The sequence below is a fragment of the Typopeltis vanoorti genome, chromosome 6 (assembly GCF_054136105.1).
Source record: "Typopeltis vanoorti isolate ZY-2024b chromosome 6, IOZ_Tvanoo_1.0, whole genome shotgun sequence".
Taxonomy (NCBI): Eukaryota; Metazoa; Arthropoda; class Arachnida; order Uropygi; family Thelyphonidae; genus Typopeltis; species Typopeltis vanoorti.
This window is the reverse complement of record NC_143554.1, coordinates 26,443,667-26,460,967: the sequence shown is the minus strand read 5'-3', so window position 1 is coordinate 26,460,967 and position 17,301 is coordinate 26,443,667. Positions and strand designations below refer to the sequence as shown.

At 34.6% G+C, this 17,301-nt stretch overlaps 1 protein-coding gene across 1 annotated transcript in view; it reads right to left on the bottom strand.

Annotated features, from left to right (window-relative positions):
- The window catches only part of LOC150105348 (uncharacterized), a 188,913-nt gene extending 172,736 nt beyond the window's left edge, over positions 1-16,177 (bottom strand). Inside the window, exons 1-2 of the mRNA XM_090394734.1 lie at positions 15,562-16,177; positions 4,231-4,410 (exon numbers count right to left, since the gene is read on the bottom strand). Of these exons, the coding sequence (XP_090250860.1) occupies positions 4,231-4,410; positions 15,562-15,591 (210 nt within the window). The 5' untranslated portion in view covers positions 15,592-16,177. The remainder of the gene's footprint in view (positions 1-4,230; positions 4,411-15,561) is intronic.
- Between the last annotated feature and the right edge of the window lie 1,124 nt (positions 16,178-17,301).

Genomic DNA, 17,301 nt, shown 5'->3' with positions numbered 1-17,301 from the left:
GTACGCAGTAGAGTAAATGAGAAAGGATAAGAGAGAAAAAGCGTATTAGAGTAAAGCTATAAAGAATTAGGAATAAAGAATTAGAAAATGGAATAAAGAGAGTAAAGATAAAGATATATTACATATATAGGCAGAAAAAATAATATACGTTTACAATGGTGCAGACAGTAGAAGATATTACAACAGAATTTATTACACTAGCTGTTTGATATGTATCAGCAGGTTATGTATGGGGAGTGATATCCCAGAAAAGGAAAGTCACTAGTGGTATGCTCCAGGATTCTGTTTTGGAGCCATTATTGTTTAATTTGTATGTAAATAATACTGCAAGAGGCTTATATGGTGACATCCAGTTATTTGTAAATGATGCAAAATTCAGGAGAGTTATGAAAAGTAAAACAGATGTTGTAACCTTTCAACAGGACTTGAATAGATGGTCTGAATGTCTATGTGTGTGTGTGTGTGTGTGTGTGTGTGTGTGTGTGTGTGTGTGTGTGTGTGTGTGTAGTGATGTCAGTTCACTGTACCAAAGTGTAAGGTTTAAATTTGGGTCAATCAAGCAAAGATGGAATCCAGAGTACAAGATTGGTAGGATTATCTTAGAGTAGGTGAAGGATATGAAAGATATGCTGGTGATGGTGGATAGGACTTGAAATTTCATTAACATTTTTCTAAAATTGTGAGGACAACACATCGAATTATGTGAATAATGTAGAGAACACTAACATCTAGAAATAAGGATGTCATGATTCCATTGTACAGGGTTTTGATCAGGTTGCATATGGATTACCATATGCACATTTGGTCACTGGGGGGTGCTTAAGGGTCAAAGCTGCATAACTGAGAGGAGACTTCTACATAACCTTTAAAGGAATGCGGAGAACAGACCATGGCTTCTGACCTAATGTCCAATCTTCACTTTCTCATGGTGCACCCTGTTGGGTATCTACCTGGATACTGAACTAACGAGGATGGGCTGGCAATTTGGGATTTAGCTGACCAAATTCTATTCCTATTGGCTTAAACCAAAATACAAAATGATGGTACAACATGACAAAATTTCATGTCGGCTGGGGCATCGTCTGGTTAAACAAGAACCCTGTTGTTTTCGCCAGAGAACCATGGCAAACAGCGAAAAGTCAGTTACTGGAACAAATCTGAAAGCACACACCCCAACTCAACATCACCAGAGTTAAAGATCGGTACTATCAACATAAGAAGCCTGAATGGCAAAGAAATGGAGCTAGCTGAGGAATTAGATAAGTACCAGATCGACATAATAGTGGTGATTAAAACAAAAAAGACAAAAACTGGTCTTTTTTGTTTTTGTATTTTGTTTTGTATTTATTGTATTTATACAATAAATACAAAATGTTATATTCAGGAAATGACAATCAAGGAAAAGAAGGAGTAGCCATAGTATTCAACAATAAATACGAGGCTAATCTTCTTGAATGGCAGGCAGTCTCAAGTAGAGTAATGTGGGCAAATATCAGAATGAGGAACTGGACAATGTGACTTATTTGTGCCTATGATCCAAGAAGGTTCTACTAAGGTAGAAGTGGAGGTATTTTTTTTGAGGCTTTAGAGAAAGCAACTGACACAATGAAAAAGGATAAGTTGGTCCGTGTCAGGGATCTAAATAGCAGAGTAGGAAATTATTGTCAGACATACAAAAATATTGTGGGAAAATTTGGAGAAAACAACAAAGCTAATAATAATAGCAAATACCTGTTGGATCTCTCTGCTCAGGACATGGATTGGTTATTACTAACACCATTCCAACATAAAAATGTGCACAAATTCACATCACAAGAAGAGACAAGGAATAAGAAAAGTCTCATTGACTGTGTTATTGTTGATAGTGATGTTTTCTCCCTGGTGCAGGACACCAGTGTATAGAGGATTTGAAATTGGAAGTGATCACTATTTAGTCTTGAGCAGGATAAAACTGAATTTCATATTGAAAAATAATGACATGTAAGAAAGTTTTAAAGCGAATAAAAGTTGAGCAGCTATCAGGTGTGAACTGTGGACTAAAATACAACCATTAAAGAAAAAATGAACACATTTGAGAACAGGAACCAAACCTTGGAGATTCGGTGGCAAACGTTGAAGAAAACTCCGATTGATTCAACCAGAAAGGCAAGTGGTGAGGTTGTCTGCAAGGATAGAAAAATCAGAACTCCATGGTGGATACAGGAAGTTAAAGAGGCAGTGAAGGAAAAGAAGAAAGCATATCAAAAGTTCCTTGCAAAAAAGTCAGCTTGTGCTCTTAGAGAATACAGAGACAAATGTAAGAAAGCTAAACACTGTGTAAAACTAGCTAAACAACAGTCATAGGAGGACTTTGGCAAGAACATAGAAAATAAATATCAAGAAGGTGGCAAAATATTTTGGAGGTTGTTGAAGAAGCTTAGAAATGTAGGAAAGAGTACTAAAAGGAGTTAGAGATGATAAAGGCGACATGAAAACGGGAGAAAAAGATATCCTTGAAGTATGGAGTAATTATTTTGAAAAATTGCGAAATGAAACAAGCAGTGATAGCACAGTGGTAAAAAACACTCAACAGGCATACAGTAAGGATACATAACCATACTTGAAGTAGAAAAAACCATCAAAGGCTTAAAATGTAGAAAGGCAGCAGGAGAAGATGATAATCGACCAGAAATGCTGAAGTATGGTGGTATAAAAGTCTTCAAGTGTCTGCACCTCATAGTTTAGAAGGCCTGGATAGAGGGACAAATTCCCGATGATTGGAGTAGAGCTCTCACAGTACCCATATATAAAGAGGTAAATAAAACTGAATGTGAGAATTACAGATGTATTTCCCTACTGAGTTATTCTGGTAAGATTTATGCAAGTATACTTGAGAAGAATTGTGGAAGAAAAGCTTGGTCAAGAACAAACTGGATCCAGGCCAAATAGAGGTTGTCAGGATAAGATTTTCACTTTAAAGCAAATAGTTGAAAAACCTTGAGAATATAACAAGGATTTTTAATCGAGTTTCGTAGATCTGAAAAAAGGTATATGGCAAGGTGCCAAGATGAAAGCTATTCAAAACTACAGTTGTATGGTGTAAATATGAAATATCGAGCAATACATATTCTTTATTTGAGTTATAGGTCAGCAGTTAGAAATACAAGAAGATGGACATGTTAAATCAGGTATGAGACAAGGATGCATATTATCCCCTCTGCTATTCATTATCTATATGGATCATATTATGAAGGAAAGTATTACATTTGATGTTAATCTCAGCCCTTTATTCTATGAAGATGTTATACTTTTTAAATAAATCTAGTACAAGCCTGCAGGATTCCCCGACTTAAAATGAATAACCACTGTGATAAACTTCTAAAAATCAACAATGAAAAGACAAAGACGATGAAAATAGGCAGAAAAATTGAAAACATCAACTGCATCCTGAGTGGAGAATCTATAGAACAAATTAAACATTTCTGATATTTGAGACAATGTTTAGTGAAGATGGCAAATTAAATATGTAAATAGACAACAGAATAAGCAAAGCTAGTATGGTAGGAAGTCAACTGTATAAATTTATATGGAATGAGAAAGAAATTAGTCAAAACATTAAACTAGCTGTATACAAAGCAATGTTGAAACCAATTTTAACTTTTGGATCTGACAGCTGGGTTAGAAATAAAAAACGTGACCAAAGACTGGAGACAACATATATGCGAGTCCTGAGAAAGATTAGAGGACTGAATAGATTGCATCGCTAGCACTATTATATTAAAAATGAAGCTATTAGGAAAGAACTTGAAATTATTAGTTCAGGAATCAGGAATATATTAGCAGAGCTAATCTCAGGTAGCATGACCACTTAAACAGAATGGAAGAGGAAAGATTAACTAAACAAGTGTTCTTTGCCAGGATGGAAGGAAGAATATTCAGAGGAAGACAAGGTCTAGACAGACTGATACAGTAAAAAGTGCCTTAAAAGACAGAAATATAAGATTTGATAATATTGGAGTCTTGACAGATAACTGATTATTTTGGAGGAAAATTGTTGATTAGAAGTCAGTAATGACGTAACTTTTCACGTAGTACTATAATATCCTGTACACTCCCCCTGAGAGTTCATGTCAGCAATTTGATGATTCAAAACTTAATCAAATATTTAGAGTGGTCAATTCAACTAGTATGACTAAAACAATCAAACAACAAATCTACATAAATAATAACATCAACCTTCTCTATTCATACCTTTACTTTCTGAGCATGTTCTTGACTTAGTTTATCTAACTGGTTACGGAGAGATGAAGCATTTGTCTCTGCATCAACAAGCCACTGCCACACGTGAACTAGTTTCTTGTCATCTGAAAGTTTAGAATCCAAATGTTCTTCTCTGAACCTTTTGGCTATCTTTGTTTTTTCATCTTCTGACTGTTGTTAAAATTTATAAAATATGTCAATTAAAGTAAACTGAAACAGTACTAACATACTATACAATTACTCAAATTTATGATAATTTGATAACTGTTCTTGTTAGAATAGAAACCTGAAAACTATTGAACATTATTATTAAATGAAACATCTGTGGCATTGCAGGAGGTCATCCTACACTACACAAAGTGTACTGTATCATCTACTACAGTTTTTTCTTTTGGTAATTATCTATTCTCCCCTGTAAAACAAGAGAATTTTGTTTGTGTGTGTATGACTCCTCACCTATGAAAGGTCATAAACCCATAGTAGATTAGACTAATACTATGAGTTGGTTGCTGTATGAGAATAGCTAACTTACCACCTTCAAACAGAAAAACATGCATCAAGATTTCTCACATTATGATGAGAGCAGAACTGAATCTAGGTATTTTTAAACTGATGGATGCACATCTTAGTTGTATGGGGGGGGGGACAATTTTTTAAATACACAAATCGATAACAGTACTTTAAAGAAGATATATGAAAATTGAAATGTGATTGTGACCGAGTCAAATTCAAGTTATTCTCAAGATAATTTCAGACTATGACGCTTTTGTTTGTAACAAAAAATACAGCACATTATGTCACAAATAAATGAAATCATACAATATTTTAAACTGAACTGCTGTCTTATCATTTGAACTCTTATTCTCTTCTTCGATTTGTTATCAATAATAACACATGAACTATTATTTTAATGGCTAATATAGCCTACTTTCGTTTAAGCGGCACTCCTAAATGAAAGTAGGCTACATTAGCCATTAAAATAATCGTCTATTTTAGAGGAGTAACATGGTAATTTTCCCAGAAATAATACCTAGCAAATGAACTTTTTTTTTTCATTACAAGATGTCTGGTATTTAATTTGAATGCAATATTTTTGAGCTACATTATATTAATTATTATAAATAAACCTCCATGGAATCAACAGAACCACTGCAAGAAATCTCACTCAACCAGCAACGCATGTCATTAAATCTCACTCCTTCACAATGCTAGGATTCACAACACACTTCAGCAATCCATTTGACTCCTACCATTCTCCATATAAAATATGTATACCTCACTTCCTTGAACACTCTTATACAACTTCCAGGGATAGCCTCTTGTCCTTTTCCTGCCTCTACGTGACAGTATAATATCTTCTCACCAATGTATCATAAGAAGAACTTAAACATCACTTCTTTTCTTATCCACTTAACTCTGCTATTTACATCCCTCAGCCTCGAGGTTGGAATATTGTCTCTACAATTTCTCTCAGGTCTGCAGCATCTAATTATTTGTCTCTGGATCAACTCTAGTTTGTTTACTCAACACAATGGTATTTATTTGACCATATTTGCATGCAACAGCCCATGTCTTGTACAGAGGCATCACCATCTCTACACATACACGTCTTTCTTATCTTTGGCAGAAATGCACTGCATGGTTCTTTGCAAATTCTGTTGTTGTAGAATATGCGTTGAACTATAGATCTGCCAGCCATCAACCCTAGAATCTCAATTCTCATCTTCCTGAAGTACACTTTCACGAAGTGTACACAGCATAACATTTCTACACTCCAAAGTGCAAAGCCTTGCACTCAGCAATACTGAAAGAAATCCTACTCATCTGATGAAGTCTGTTCAAATCTCCCTTCAAGGAGATTTGAACAGACTTCATCAGTTTTATCAGATTTATCAAATCCCAAATCTGCTCAATTTTAGAATCAATATAAAGAAATATTTTGGGAAAATAAATATTTCTTTCCCAACTTTCAAGTTTTAATATCTACTATTCACAGTCAAATTCTGGTTATTCCATCACTGGTTAAGAAATAAGCTAATTACCACTGCATTTCTATTTTAGGCTGCTGTGTCATGATTGAATGGTTACCTTGCAATAGGACTGGGTGCTCTGTAAGTCACCAATATTCCAACAGATATAAGGTAAACATACAAAAACTATTTATGACATAATAAAAAAAATTGGGATTATGTAAAATAAAAGTGATGATTAAATTGAAACTCCGTTTTGATTTTTTTTACTCAACTAAAAATTTTCCCTCATCAGAGGTGAGCAGATAAGTGCATTTTTCAAGACCTGGTTATAAACCCATAAAATGTGTTAGTGTAAAATCTCTTGTGATAAGGTGACTCCGTAAATTATGTTCGATTTTTTTTTTTTTTTTTAAATTTATTTATATATATATATATATATATATATATAGGAGAATGTAACAAGAAAATTGTTAAATAATGGATATTATTTCTGGGAAACTCCCATATTAAATAATGGATATTATTTCTGGGAAAACTCCCATGTTAAATAATCCTTTATGCAAAAATTATTGTATTGAGTCTTTGTTAAACTAATATGGCACATGATGTCATCAAGTAAAGCTACTAAATAATGTTGAGTCAGTAAGTTAATGCTAAGATTAATGAGAAAATTCTGAGAATTACTATAGATGGAAAATTCCAGAGACCTGCGAAGAATGACATCATCATGTCCAAAGGTCAATAAGTGACGATAGTTGTCACGGACAAAGAATTCCAAAGTTGCACGAAAAATGACGTCAGCATATATGAGAGTAAACGTGATCAATTTTGAGAGACGTACACATGTGCACAATGGAGGTTCAAGCCTATAAAAGGTAGTTCGTCCAAGAAGAAATTCTTCTTAGGATTTATTTATATATATATATATATAAATAAGCGGCATAAGCGCCAACCTGATCCTTCATATCATGAAACCTTATGTTCGGTTTTTATATTAGCATCGTGGTGGAATAAAGATTAGATAATCCTGAATTCCTGCTCAAGAGACCAAACAGAACTTTTTTAAGCCACTTTGGGCTTCCAATAAAGCAAGGCAGTGGTCTCAACAATGAAAGCAAATACTACTTTTAGAAGACTGAATAATGTATAGGAATCATTCAAATATCATAATAAAGCCAACATAAAAGATTTTCAATAATAATGTCAAAGCCATATTATGGATCTAAGATATGAAAAAAATAACAAGAAAACAGAAAGCTAAATAACCGTTTTCAAAGAAAATGCTTGCATAAAATATTTTGGCCTTGACATATAAGAAATGAATTATCACCATATAGAGTAGAAATCATTCAAATGGCATTATCACCAGTAAAATTAAGATGTAGACAAATGGACTGAGGAAAGATTCCATGGGTAGCACTGACATTGATCCCAGAAGGAAAAGGAGAACGCCTAAATGAACTTGGAAGAGAATGACAGACAAAGAAAGACGGATGACTAGTTGGGAGAGTGCAAGAAGAATTAGTTGCAAAAGACAGGGTTAACTTTAGAAAACTGATCTCAGCCTTATGGCACCATGAGACAAGAAGAGGATAGCTAGATAGTTATGAAATTTTTAAAAATTTATTATGCTTCAAGAATCCAACACTGCCACATCTTATACACCAATCTTCTAAGACGGTGTTTCCCAAAGTGTAGTACGCATATCCCCAGGGGTACGTGAAAGTTCTTTAGGGAATACAAAGCAGTTTAATTTTGATTACTTTTTTTTAAATTTACTTTTATATTTTTAGCGGTATTGTTGTAGATAAGTGCAGGTCTATTCTATAATTAATTTTTTCACTAACTAAAAATCTAAAAGAAGTTTTAAAGAAAATGTGTCTCTTGGCATCAACTAACCTCCATATAGACCTGCACTTATCTACAACAATACCACTAAAAATATAAAAGTAAATTAAAAAAAAAAGTAATCGGTTTAAGGCATGATTGCATTCCAACTGTGTATTTTTAACTGTTTGCATTAAAAGTTAAATTCAAGTACAGGGTGGCCATAAAATAACTTTTCCTCTTTGAAGGCATCTGTAGCTAAAACCAATAAACGGAGTGAGACCAAATTTTATATTGAGACTTTTGAAGGCATGGGGAGATGATTTCTGCGAAAAAAAGATTTAGTCCCAAAAGTCACTGATAGGGGAAATTTTGGCGCTGGTGGAGCCTAAAACAAGGGATAATTACGTTAAAGGCAGATAAAATGGAATAATAACATTTCGACGGTGTAAGCGACAGCCGCATCACTCATTCCAGCTGGATATGTGGCGGGTTACAATGATAATAAGAATAATAATAATTAAACTAAAACAACTTGCGAGAGACACCGAAATTAATGTAGTGATTGAACTCACAGGAAATAATGTTTTATTCATCAGAATCAGAGTCCCTTGGACCACATACACGATTTTCAATGGGCTGACCTTTGTTGTGTACAACAAATTGCATCCGGTGTGCGACATGCTCTACAGCTGAGCATAAGGAGTCGGATTGGATGTTCATACAGCCTGTTTTATGTTCTCTTTCAAGACATGCAAGTTGGGAATGTCACCAACATGCACAACGAATTTCAAATATCCCCACAGATAAAAGTCATGTGGAGTGATGTCCGGGGATGTCCTGAGGCAAGGTAGGATGCATATTGAGCACAATTCGTCAGTCATTCGAATAACTGCCTGAACGTTCCCAATCCCTTTTTAAGTGGAATTGGTAGCACTGCTGTCACGTACGAATAGTAAAATTTGCATAATCCTTTTTACCTGCGTTTACTGCAAATATTTGACTGCTTTTGGCTCTGCTAGCATCAAAATTTCTCCTATCGGCAACTTTTGGTACTAAGGTCTCAATCCGTGTATTAGTTTTAGCTACAGATACTTCCAAAGAGGGAAAGTTAATTTATGGCCACCCTGTAGTTAAAACTAAGCAGTTAAACTCTCCAATAAATTGTATTCATTTCATTAAACTTTCTTTTTTATTATAATTATTAGAGAAAATTTGAAATTCACGATTTCTGTTATTGGTATGTATACTGCATTCATAACTAAAAATGTATTTAATAATCAAAATGTATCATGTGTTTGTAATTTATTATAATCATCATACGTATCAAGGATTTAGGCCTAATATGGCCTGTTCTGGCCTTAGAAGTCATCGTTGAATTGTTTAAGAGGACGTCCTGGTTTTCTTTTTCCTAATGGCTTGTACTTTAAGGCTTGTTTTGGTGCTGGGTGATTCAGTTTCTCAGAAGATAGCTGGTATTATTTATTTATTATAATGCACGTGTTAAAAAATAAATATCTTCATAATTATTCATGTTTGAATGAAATACTAGTATAACTCTCCCAAAAGTATTTTCCTGAGAGACAGTATGCTTATGTGGCCAGATAAAATTTTTAAAAGGTAATAAAATTTGGGAAACACTGTTCTAAGGCATTAATAACTGCATCAATTCATCTAAATTTTAGTCTTTCTGAAGTTTTTTTTTTTCCCCTTGACATACTGGCAACAATCATGGCTGCTTAAGTAACCAAATCACCTTAGATGGCTCTTGTTACACATTTCTGAATGCTAACAATGTCAAGTTCCTTTCTAATATTTTCATTTTTACAATAATTATGCCACCGATGTTCTATAATTCCCACTTCAAATATTTCACAGAATTCTTATAATACGGGTGAGAAGAAGTAATAATAGTTAAGTGAACGCTGATAGTGCACTGGTTTTTCTGTATATAAGTGCAAGAACCATTAGTAATAAACAGAAAGAGTTTTTGGTGCTGGGTGATTCAGTTTCTCAGAAGATAGCTGGTATCAGTGAAACTTGGTTGACTGAGGAGGATATCTTGACAAGAATAGAAACTGAAGGGTATAGCATATTTCAGCTGGATACAGAAGATAAATAAGGTAGTGGAGTAGAGGTAAGAGATGAATTGTACATTCTCAGGGTAGAGAATTAGAGGGGAAATAACACTAATGGTTTTAAGAATATATGGCGTGAGGCAGAAGTGGATAGGTCAAGATACTAAGTAGAACGTTGTCACAGACCAGGAAAAAGATGAGCAGGAAATTAGGCAAATTAGTATGGCAAGTGCAAAGTGATAATTATGGGAGGGGGGTGAAACTAAAACCATAAACCAGGCAGAAGAAACAGCATACAATAACAAGGGAAATGAATTTTGGGACTTCTTGAGAGAAAACTGCACTGTCTTAGGTAGCATGTGATATAAGGAACAAGAGTCAAGCGTTCTGAACTCTTTCAATGCATCAGAGAATCTAATCATGATATTGAGATATCATACTAGTCCCCCAGCTGGTGAGAATTATCACGCATCCCTAAATTGGAGGGAAAGGGAGCTTCCATAGCTCAGTTAGTACTGACAATACGCTTTGGATGTAAAGACCAAGTTCAAATCCATTTAGGATATGAAGAACCTTTATCAGGTTCTTCGTATCCTAGATGAATGCGAGTTAGCCAGACTCATACAGAGGTTTCAGGGTTTCCCTCCTGCAAAACCAACCAACTGGCCATAAAAACACAAATGCCATTAAGACAAATACACTGGCCTCATAGGCCTGAGTTACTGTGACTGTACATCCAAAACAACCAATCTGACTTCAAAGGTGAATAGGTATGCAAAAGTATCAAGGTGGAAGAATCTATATGGAATTACAAGACAGGCAACCATAATACTTAAATGCCAACTTGGAACAAAACAATAAATTAAAAAATTTCAAGGATGAGTGTTCTATAGTGCATAAGAAATAATTGAGATTACTTAACAGCAATGGCAAATTGTATACCTCAAGTGAAGAAGATAATGAAATTTGGAGTACAGGGGAAAACTAGGAAATAAACAGTAACAGCAGATGAAAAAAAGTTATGGAATGCACATAGAGTGAAGAACAGCTGCATGATGAACAGTGACGCACTCAGGGAGGGGGCCAAGGGGCCCTGCCCCCCCCCCCAAAAAAAAAAAAAAAAAAAAAAAAAGAAAAAGGAAAAAACACTAGAAAATTTTCGAAAAATCTTTTCCTAATTAAAATTCATTATTTTTTTTTTATTTATGTTGCATCATGTCTTTTATTTCTATACTACTTATGAAGAATGGGAGACAACTTAAAACCGCGTTATTAGCTGATTCTGTGCCCTATTCTAGATAGGTTCTCAGGCTCTGTGCATTGCCTAGTCTGCCAGAAATGTCCCTAGATAAGTTAATAAAATAAACAGGATGGTGGTTTCATGGCAGGGGGGGGGGTTGAAAATCATTTCCAACCCAAACACTTTGAATTACTTATGAATTAGCGATAATTGCAGAATGCTCAGTCATAGGTTGTATGCAATGCATAGTGTGTATTCTCAAATCATCTACTCAACTCAGCCCCCCCCCCCCCAAGATTAAATCCTGAGTGCGCTACTGATGATGAATATAAGGCTTAGGCTATGGAGGTGACTATATAGCAAGGAGAGAAATATTAAAATATAAGAGGAGACTAGCACTGCAAATCCAATGAATCTCAAAGATTTTTTTCCACTATGTGGCCTGCAGGATAAAAAATGATTGTAGATGGATTTCCCTTACTGGAGATAGTAACTAGGTAGACAGACAAGGCAAATGACAGTTGAGTTCTTTAATGATCACTTTATTAGTATTCCAACCTGGTAAAGAAGATTTTATTCCTGGAGGGATTGAAGGATAAAAAGTAAAAGAAGAGGATGTATTTTGAATACTGAACATTCTAGATGTCAGTAAGGTAGGCAGGGAGATTAGATGGGATTTTACTATGCATTTTAAGGTTAAGGAACTAGTGTGTTAAGAAATGACCATGTCATTAACCTGGCTGTTATGGTAGTCAGTTCCTTAGCAGTATCATGGCTACACCATGATACTGCCAAGGAAGTATCATGGAAACTGAACTGACTAATCTTCTAATCAAGTAATTTCTCATATTTCAAAGACTTGTAATGGGGAAACGTTTCTCAGGAGTGGAAGGTGAGTAAGATAGTGCCATTGCATAAAGGTGGTTCCAAGACAGAGGTAGCAACCTACAGACCAATTAATATATTGAGCGTTGCTGTTTAAGTATTAGATTAGAAAAGTTGGTGAAAGGTAAAACACAACACTGGGTGGATAGGGATATGATACTCTATAGTGAGCAGAATGGCTTTGTAAAAGTAGGTCTTGTCTTAGTAACTCACATTTTATAATAAAGTAACATCAGAATTGGATAAAGGTAATGGTTACACCATGATACTGCTTGACTTCACCAAGGCATTTGACAGAATACCACATAGAAAACTATTACAAAAAATGAGGCAAATGGGAATGGATATGAGGTGGCATGGATGGGGGGGGGGGGTAGCTGATGGACACACCAAAGTGTAGTATATGGGAGGATGGAGTCTAGGAGAATGATGGTGACTAGTGAAGTACCTCAGGGCTCAGAACTACGGCCACTGCTCTAATTTTTTATATCAATGACACAGGGAAGGATTTAAGAGGGGATATTCAGTTGTTTGCTGATGATGCAAAACTGGGAGAGCAATTATTATTATTACGTGACACCTCCAGGAGTCCAAGGACTCATCGTAGGAGGGCACACTACTCTATTTTGCTAAATACATCTCACTACTTAATTCTCCACTACTACAACTTTCCAACTACGACGCTACTACCATCAACGCCATCTATTGCCCATCATCAAAAACAACAGTATTTTTTATAAATTGCTTGTGTTCTGAAAGCTGATTTGTCTGTACGAGGGATGAAAAACCCGAGTTTCTGGGAGGAAAAAACCCTGCAACCCCCATATGAGATCAGCTAACTCACCTTCAACTGAAAAAGCCCATATAAGGATTCCCTTGTCATGACGAAACCCAGGTCTTTTCCAATTGAAGGGTGCAATGTTCTGCTATTCTTCCAATTGCACTACAGTGGCTAGCAATAGTTGATAAAGGTGATGTAGATATCATGCAGGATGATTTAAATAAAGTGGAATTGTGAGCAAAGGATAATAATTATCAATTTAATGTTGCAAAATGTAAGGTTTCAATACTTCGTGTAGAAAAGTTTGCATCAATATCATATTGATGGTATTGGTCTGCAGGAAGTTGAGGCCAGGAATTCGATAGCATATTGCAAAAGTTGATAAAATAGCTCAATGAATTACTTGGATGTTGAAAAGCACACTAACAAGTAAGGTTAAGGAGGTTATTATCCCTCTTTATAAGACTATGATTCGCCCACATCTTGACTACTAAGCACCGATTTGGTCACCTGGGGTTTCTTGGGGACCAGGAAGCAGTCGAAACGACAAAGAGACAAGTAACCAAGATGGTGACAGGTCTGAAGAATATGCTCTACGAGGATAGGTTAAAGGTTTGTGGATTACAAAGTCTAGTTGGTAGGGGGAAAAGAGAGGACATGATAGAAACTTTTAAGATATTAAAGGGGTTTCATAAAATTGATGCAAGTGAAATTTTTCAGTACATGACAACAGAGAACTAGAGGTCATCAGTGGAAGTTGTGTAAGAGTGTGGTTAGTAGGTGTGTGTGTGTGTGTGTGTGTGTGTGTGTGTGTGTGTGTGTGTGTGGACCATATTTTTTTTGTGTAAAGAGTGGTGAGTGAGTAGAATGGATTGCCAGAATTGAGTGCAATTTCCCTGAGCAAATGAATTCAAGGATTTTTATGATAGGATTTTTGTGTATGATGTTGATTTGGATCTCTCATGATTAGTCTCTGGACTCCATGGAAATGCTGTAAATAATAATAATAATATTTTCAGTTACATTTTATTTGTAAAATTATTACGTGTGAACTGTAATGATATAATCTCAAATGCAATTCTGATTTCAAGTTATATAAATATTTGCTTTTAAATCATTCCATTTCAGCACCCAATGACTGTATTATAAATGGGTATTACCATGTCTTTTCTGTAACTGAAAATTTCAAAGGACATTATGGCAAATGTATTTAGTTAGATACTTGTTCATGCTACAATAAAATTTGCTTGTGTGTATGTGGGAGGGCGATTTCATTGTGTAGGATCATTTTCATTCCAGTTGTCTCTAATTACACTAATTGTTGCTAAATATAGTAAACATACTTTGAATTTTAGTAATATGATAAAGCTACACCTCACCTTGAGGTCAAGGCATTTGGCACGAAAGGAACATACTGTGAATTTTAAATCATTAAATAAATTGCGGCATCAATTTATTAACCATGTTAATTAGAAAAGCAACTTAATCAAAACCATGCAAAATGAGGGATTCCTGTAACAAGTAAGCAGGTTTTTTTTTTTTCCCCCCCTGGAGAGTGGTAGAAGTGTGGAATGCATTGCCTGAGAGGGTGGCAAGAGTGAAAACAGTTAAAACGGTGGTATGATACACTTTTGTCTAAGGTAGAACCTCCCATGATGAGTCATGTCTTAGTTATTTACTACCCATAAATAATTAAGATTACAGGAAGGCTTGATAATGTTAAATTATTGGTAACTGTCAATAAAGATAAATCGGTTATATTTATTAAATTCTAGCAATGATTTTCCCCACTGCTTTTCAGAAACTTTTTTTCTTTTTTTTTTGCATTTGACTCCCCACAGATGAATTACAGCCAGAAATTCTTAATAGTGAATTAGATGAACTGTCTAATATGGAATCCTGCTTGTACTTATATTTATGCCTTTCTGTGATATTCCTCAAATAGAAGAACAATGACAAAAGTTACTAACTTTAATGTAGTCCTTGAATTACTTTATCACATTTGCAACGTATTTGGTTGATTATATGCTTCTTAGTTCAGAAGTACCTCTTTCCCTCATAACATAACTTCTAAGTCAGAATACTGAAACATCAAATTATGTTTCATTACTTTATACAATGCTGTGACTTATGCCATCTACATAGAACAGATCTTCCTATTTCAGCAATACCAACCAGGCCATAGTATTCAATTTAAAAGCATTTATCCCATGAAATTAGTAATTAAGTATAAGTCCTAAAACCGAATGCGACTACTCTGCATCGGTCAAAAAAAAACTTTAATTCGGATGAGACTAGCTAACTCATCCAATCTAAAAAGCATAAAATATTGACGCGCCGTTTTTCCAAAAGAACTATGGAGATGTTCTATATAGCAAATTAATCAACATGATTAATGAAAAGTACCATACAGAAAAAAAAAAAGGGCGGAGGAAGAAATGGCAATAGCAAACCTCACATAGGATAGATAGAAAAAAATTTTTTTTTTAATCTCACCACTTTTCTGTCAAAAATTAAAAATCTTATATATTTACTTACGTTTTTCCTGAAGAAGTTTAATCGAGGCATATTCAAGTACTTAAACCATCTTCTCTAGAATCAGGTTTGAAAGACCATCTTCGAAATATAGCAATGTAGTAATAAATACTCTTTCCTGATATTTATATGAAATAAGTTAACTTTTTACGCAAAGACGCTAGAGTTCGAAAATTCACCGAAGGAAATGAACAATATACTAAACACGTTTTCTTTCTTATTTTTACGGATGTATAGCCAACTGCTATAGTCAGATTAAAGAGAAAAAATAAATATGACAATCCGCTATGCATCTTAACATAATGAGCAATTGCATGTTTTTAGAATGAAAATAATGTTCGTGTTTTGCAGAACGAAGAGGAATAAAAATACCATACTTCTATCCAAGCAGACTACGGGAATGCATTACACATGCGTTTTTTGCAACTTTCGCTATTTTAGCAATACTTCTATATATTTCAAAATCAAAGCAAGGCAGAAGTTTTCCTTATAAACAACATAAGTGTCCTTGCTTCAGGCGAATAAACATATACAAAATGACTAGAAAAATATGACTCATTCCCACCACCAAGCAAAGCAAAACAAGCGAACCACCACCGACAGATTGCGTAAGCCTATATTGCACGCCAAAACTACCTGTAAACAGAAAAGTAATTTTACTGTTAACAGTACCACCTATCGTTCAAAAACAGAATATAAACGCTCTCTAGAACACTGTATGTGGTGTTTTATTCATGATCTATTATACTGCGAACAAAGCAGGATTTCCGAACTATGTAAAAATAAATAAAAAATTACAAAATATATATATATATATAAATGATAAAAGATGCAAAATTTACGCCAATTTGACAGTATGATTGCATTTTTAACAATGTATGAAAGTTTTAAGAGTGCATAGCGCATCAGCATTCATCTCAATTGGTCTTAATTGTAGGATAACTGAACGGTGGCGGCTCGTGGCTTGAAATCGTGGGGGTGCTGCAACTTTCGAAATATACATACACACTGTAAGTACAGTGTATACCTGTTTGGATAAAATATCAAAATTAAGGTAAAAATTTAAAAAAAAATTAAACATGAAAAAATATTGTTTATTATCGATAATATTATACAGTTTAATATAATTCCAAATTACTTAAAAATAAAATCCATTATCATAACCCCAATAGTTTTCTAAAATAAAAACTATAAGAAATGCTATACAATTAAAGACCAAATAGTTAAAGAGATGGAGTAAACACGATAAGCACTATGAACACTCTACTACTAGTGCAAACTGCATATGAACAACAGTGGAGCTGCGCGACGGACAGTGCCGCTTTACGCTAATAGCTCACATTTCACTATGACGTGCATATGCTTGCGTGCGTAGCAACATGACACTGTGGTAAACAAAGTGCTGCTAGCGTCCTTCGCCTTCCTAAGTGATACAAGATGGATTTTTATTTATTTTTACAAAATAAGAGAATTGTATAGGATTGTTGATGATAAAATTAAATATTACAAACAAATATAAATAAATTAATAAATATATTTATATATCGAGAAAAATTGGGGGTAGTGCAGTTCCGCAGTGCCTATGCACGAGCCGCCCCTGACTTTGAATATTTTAATTTATCAATTAATTGTAACCAAATATTTGTAGAGTGGGAGACAATGTGTTTATTTTAAGATATATTAGAAAACAATAATGAAGAAGAATGCTATATTTGGATGGTATATTTGAAGAACTGAAAAGTG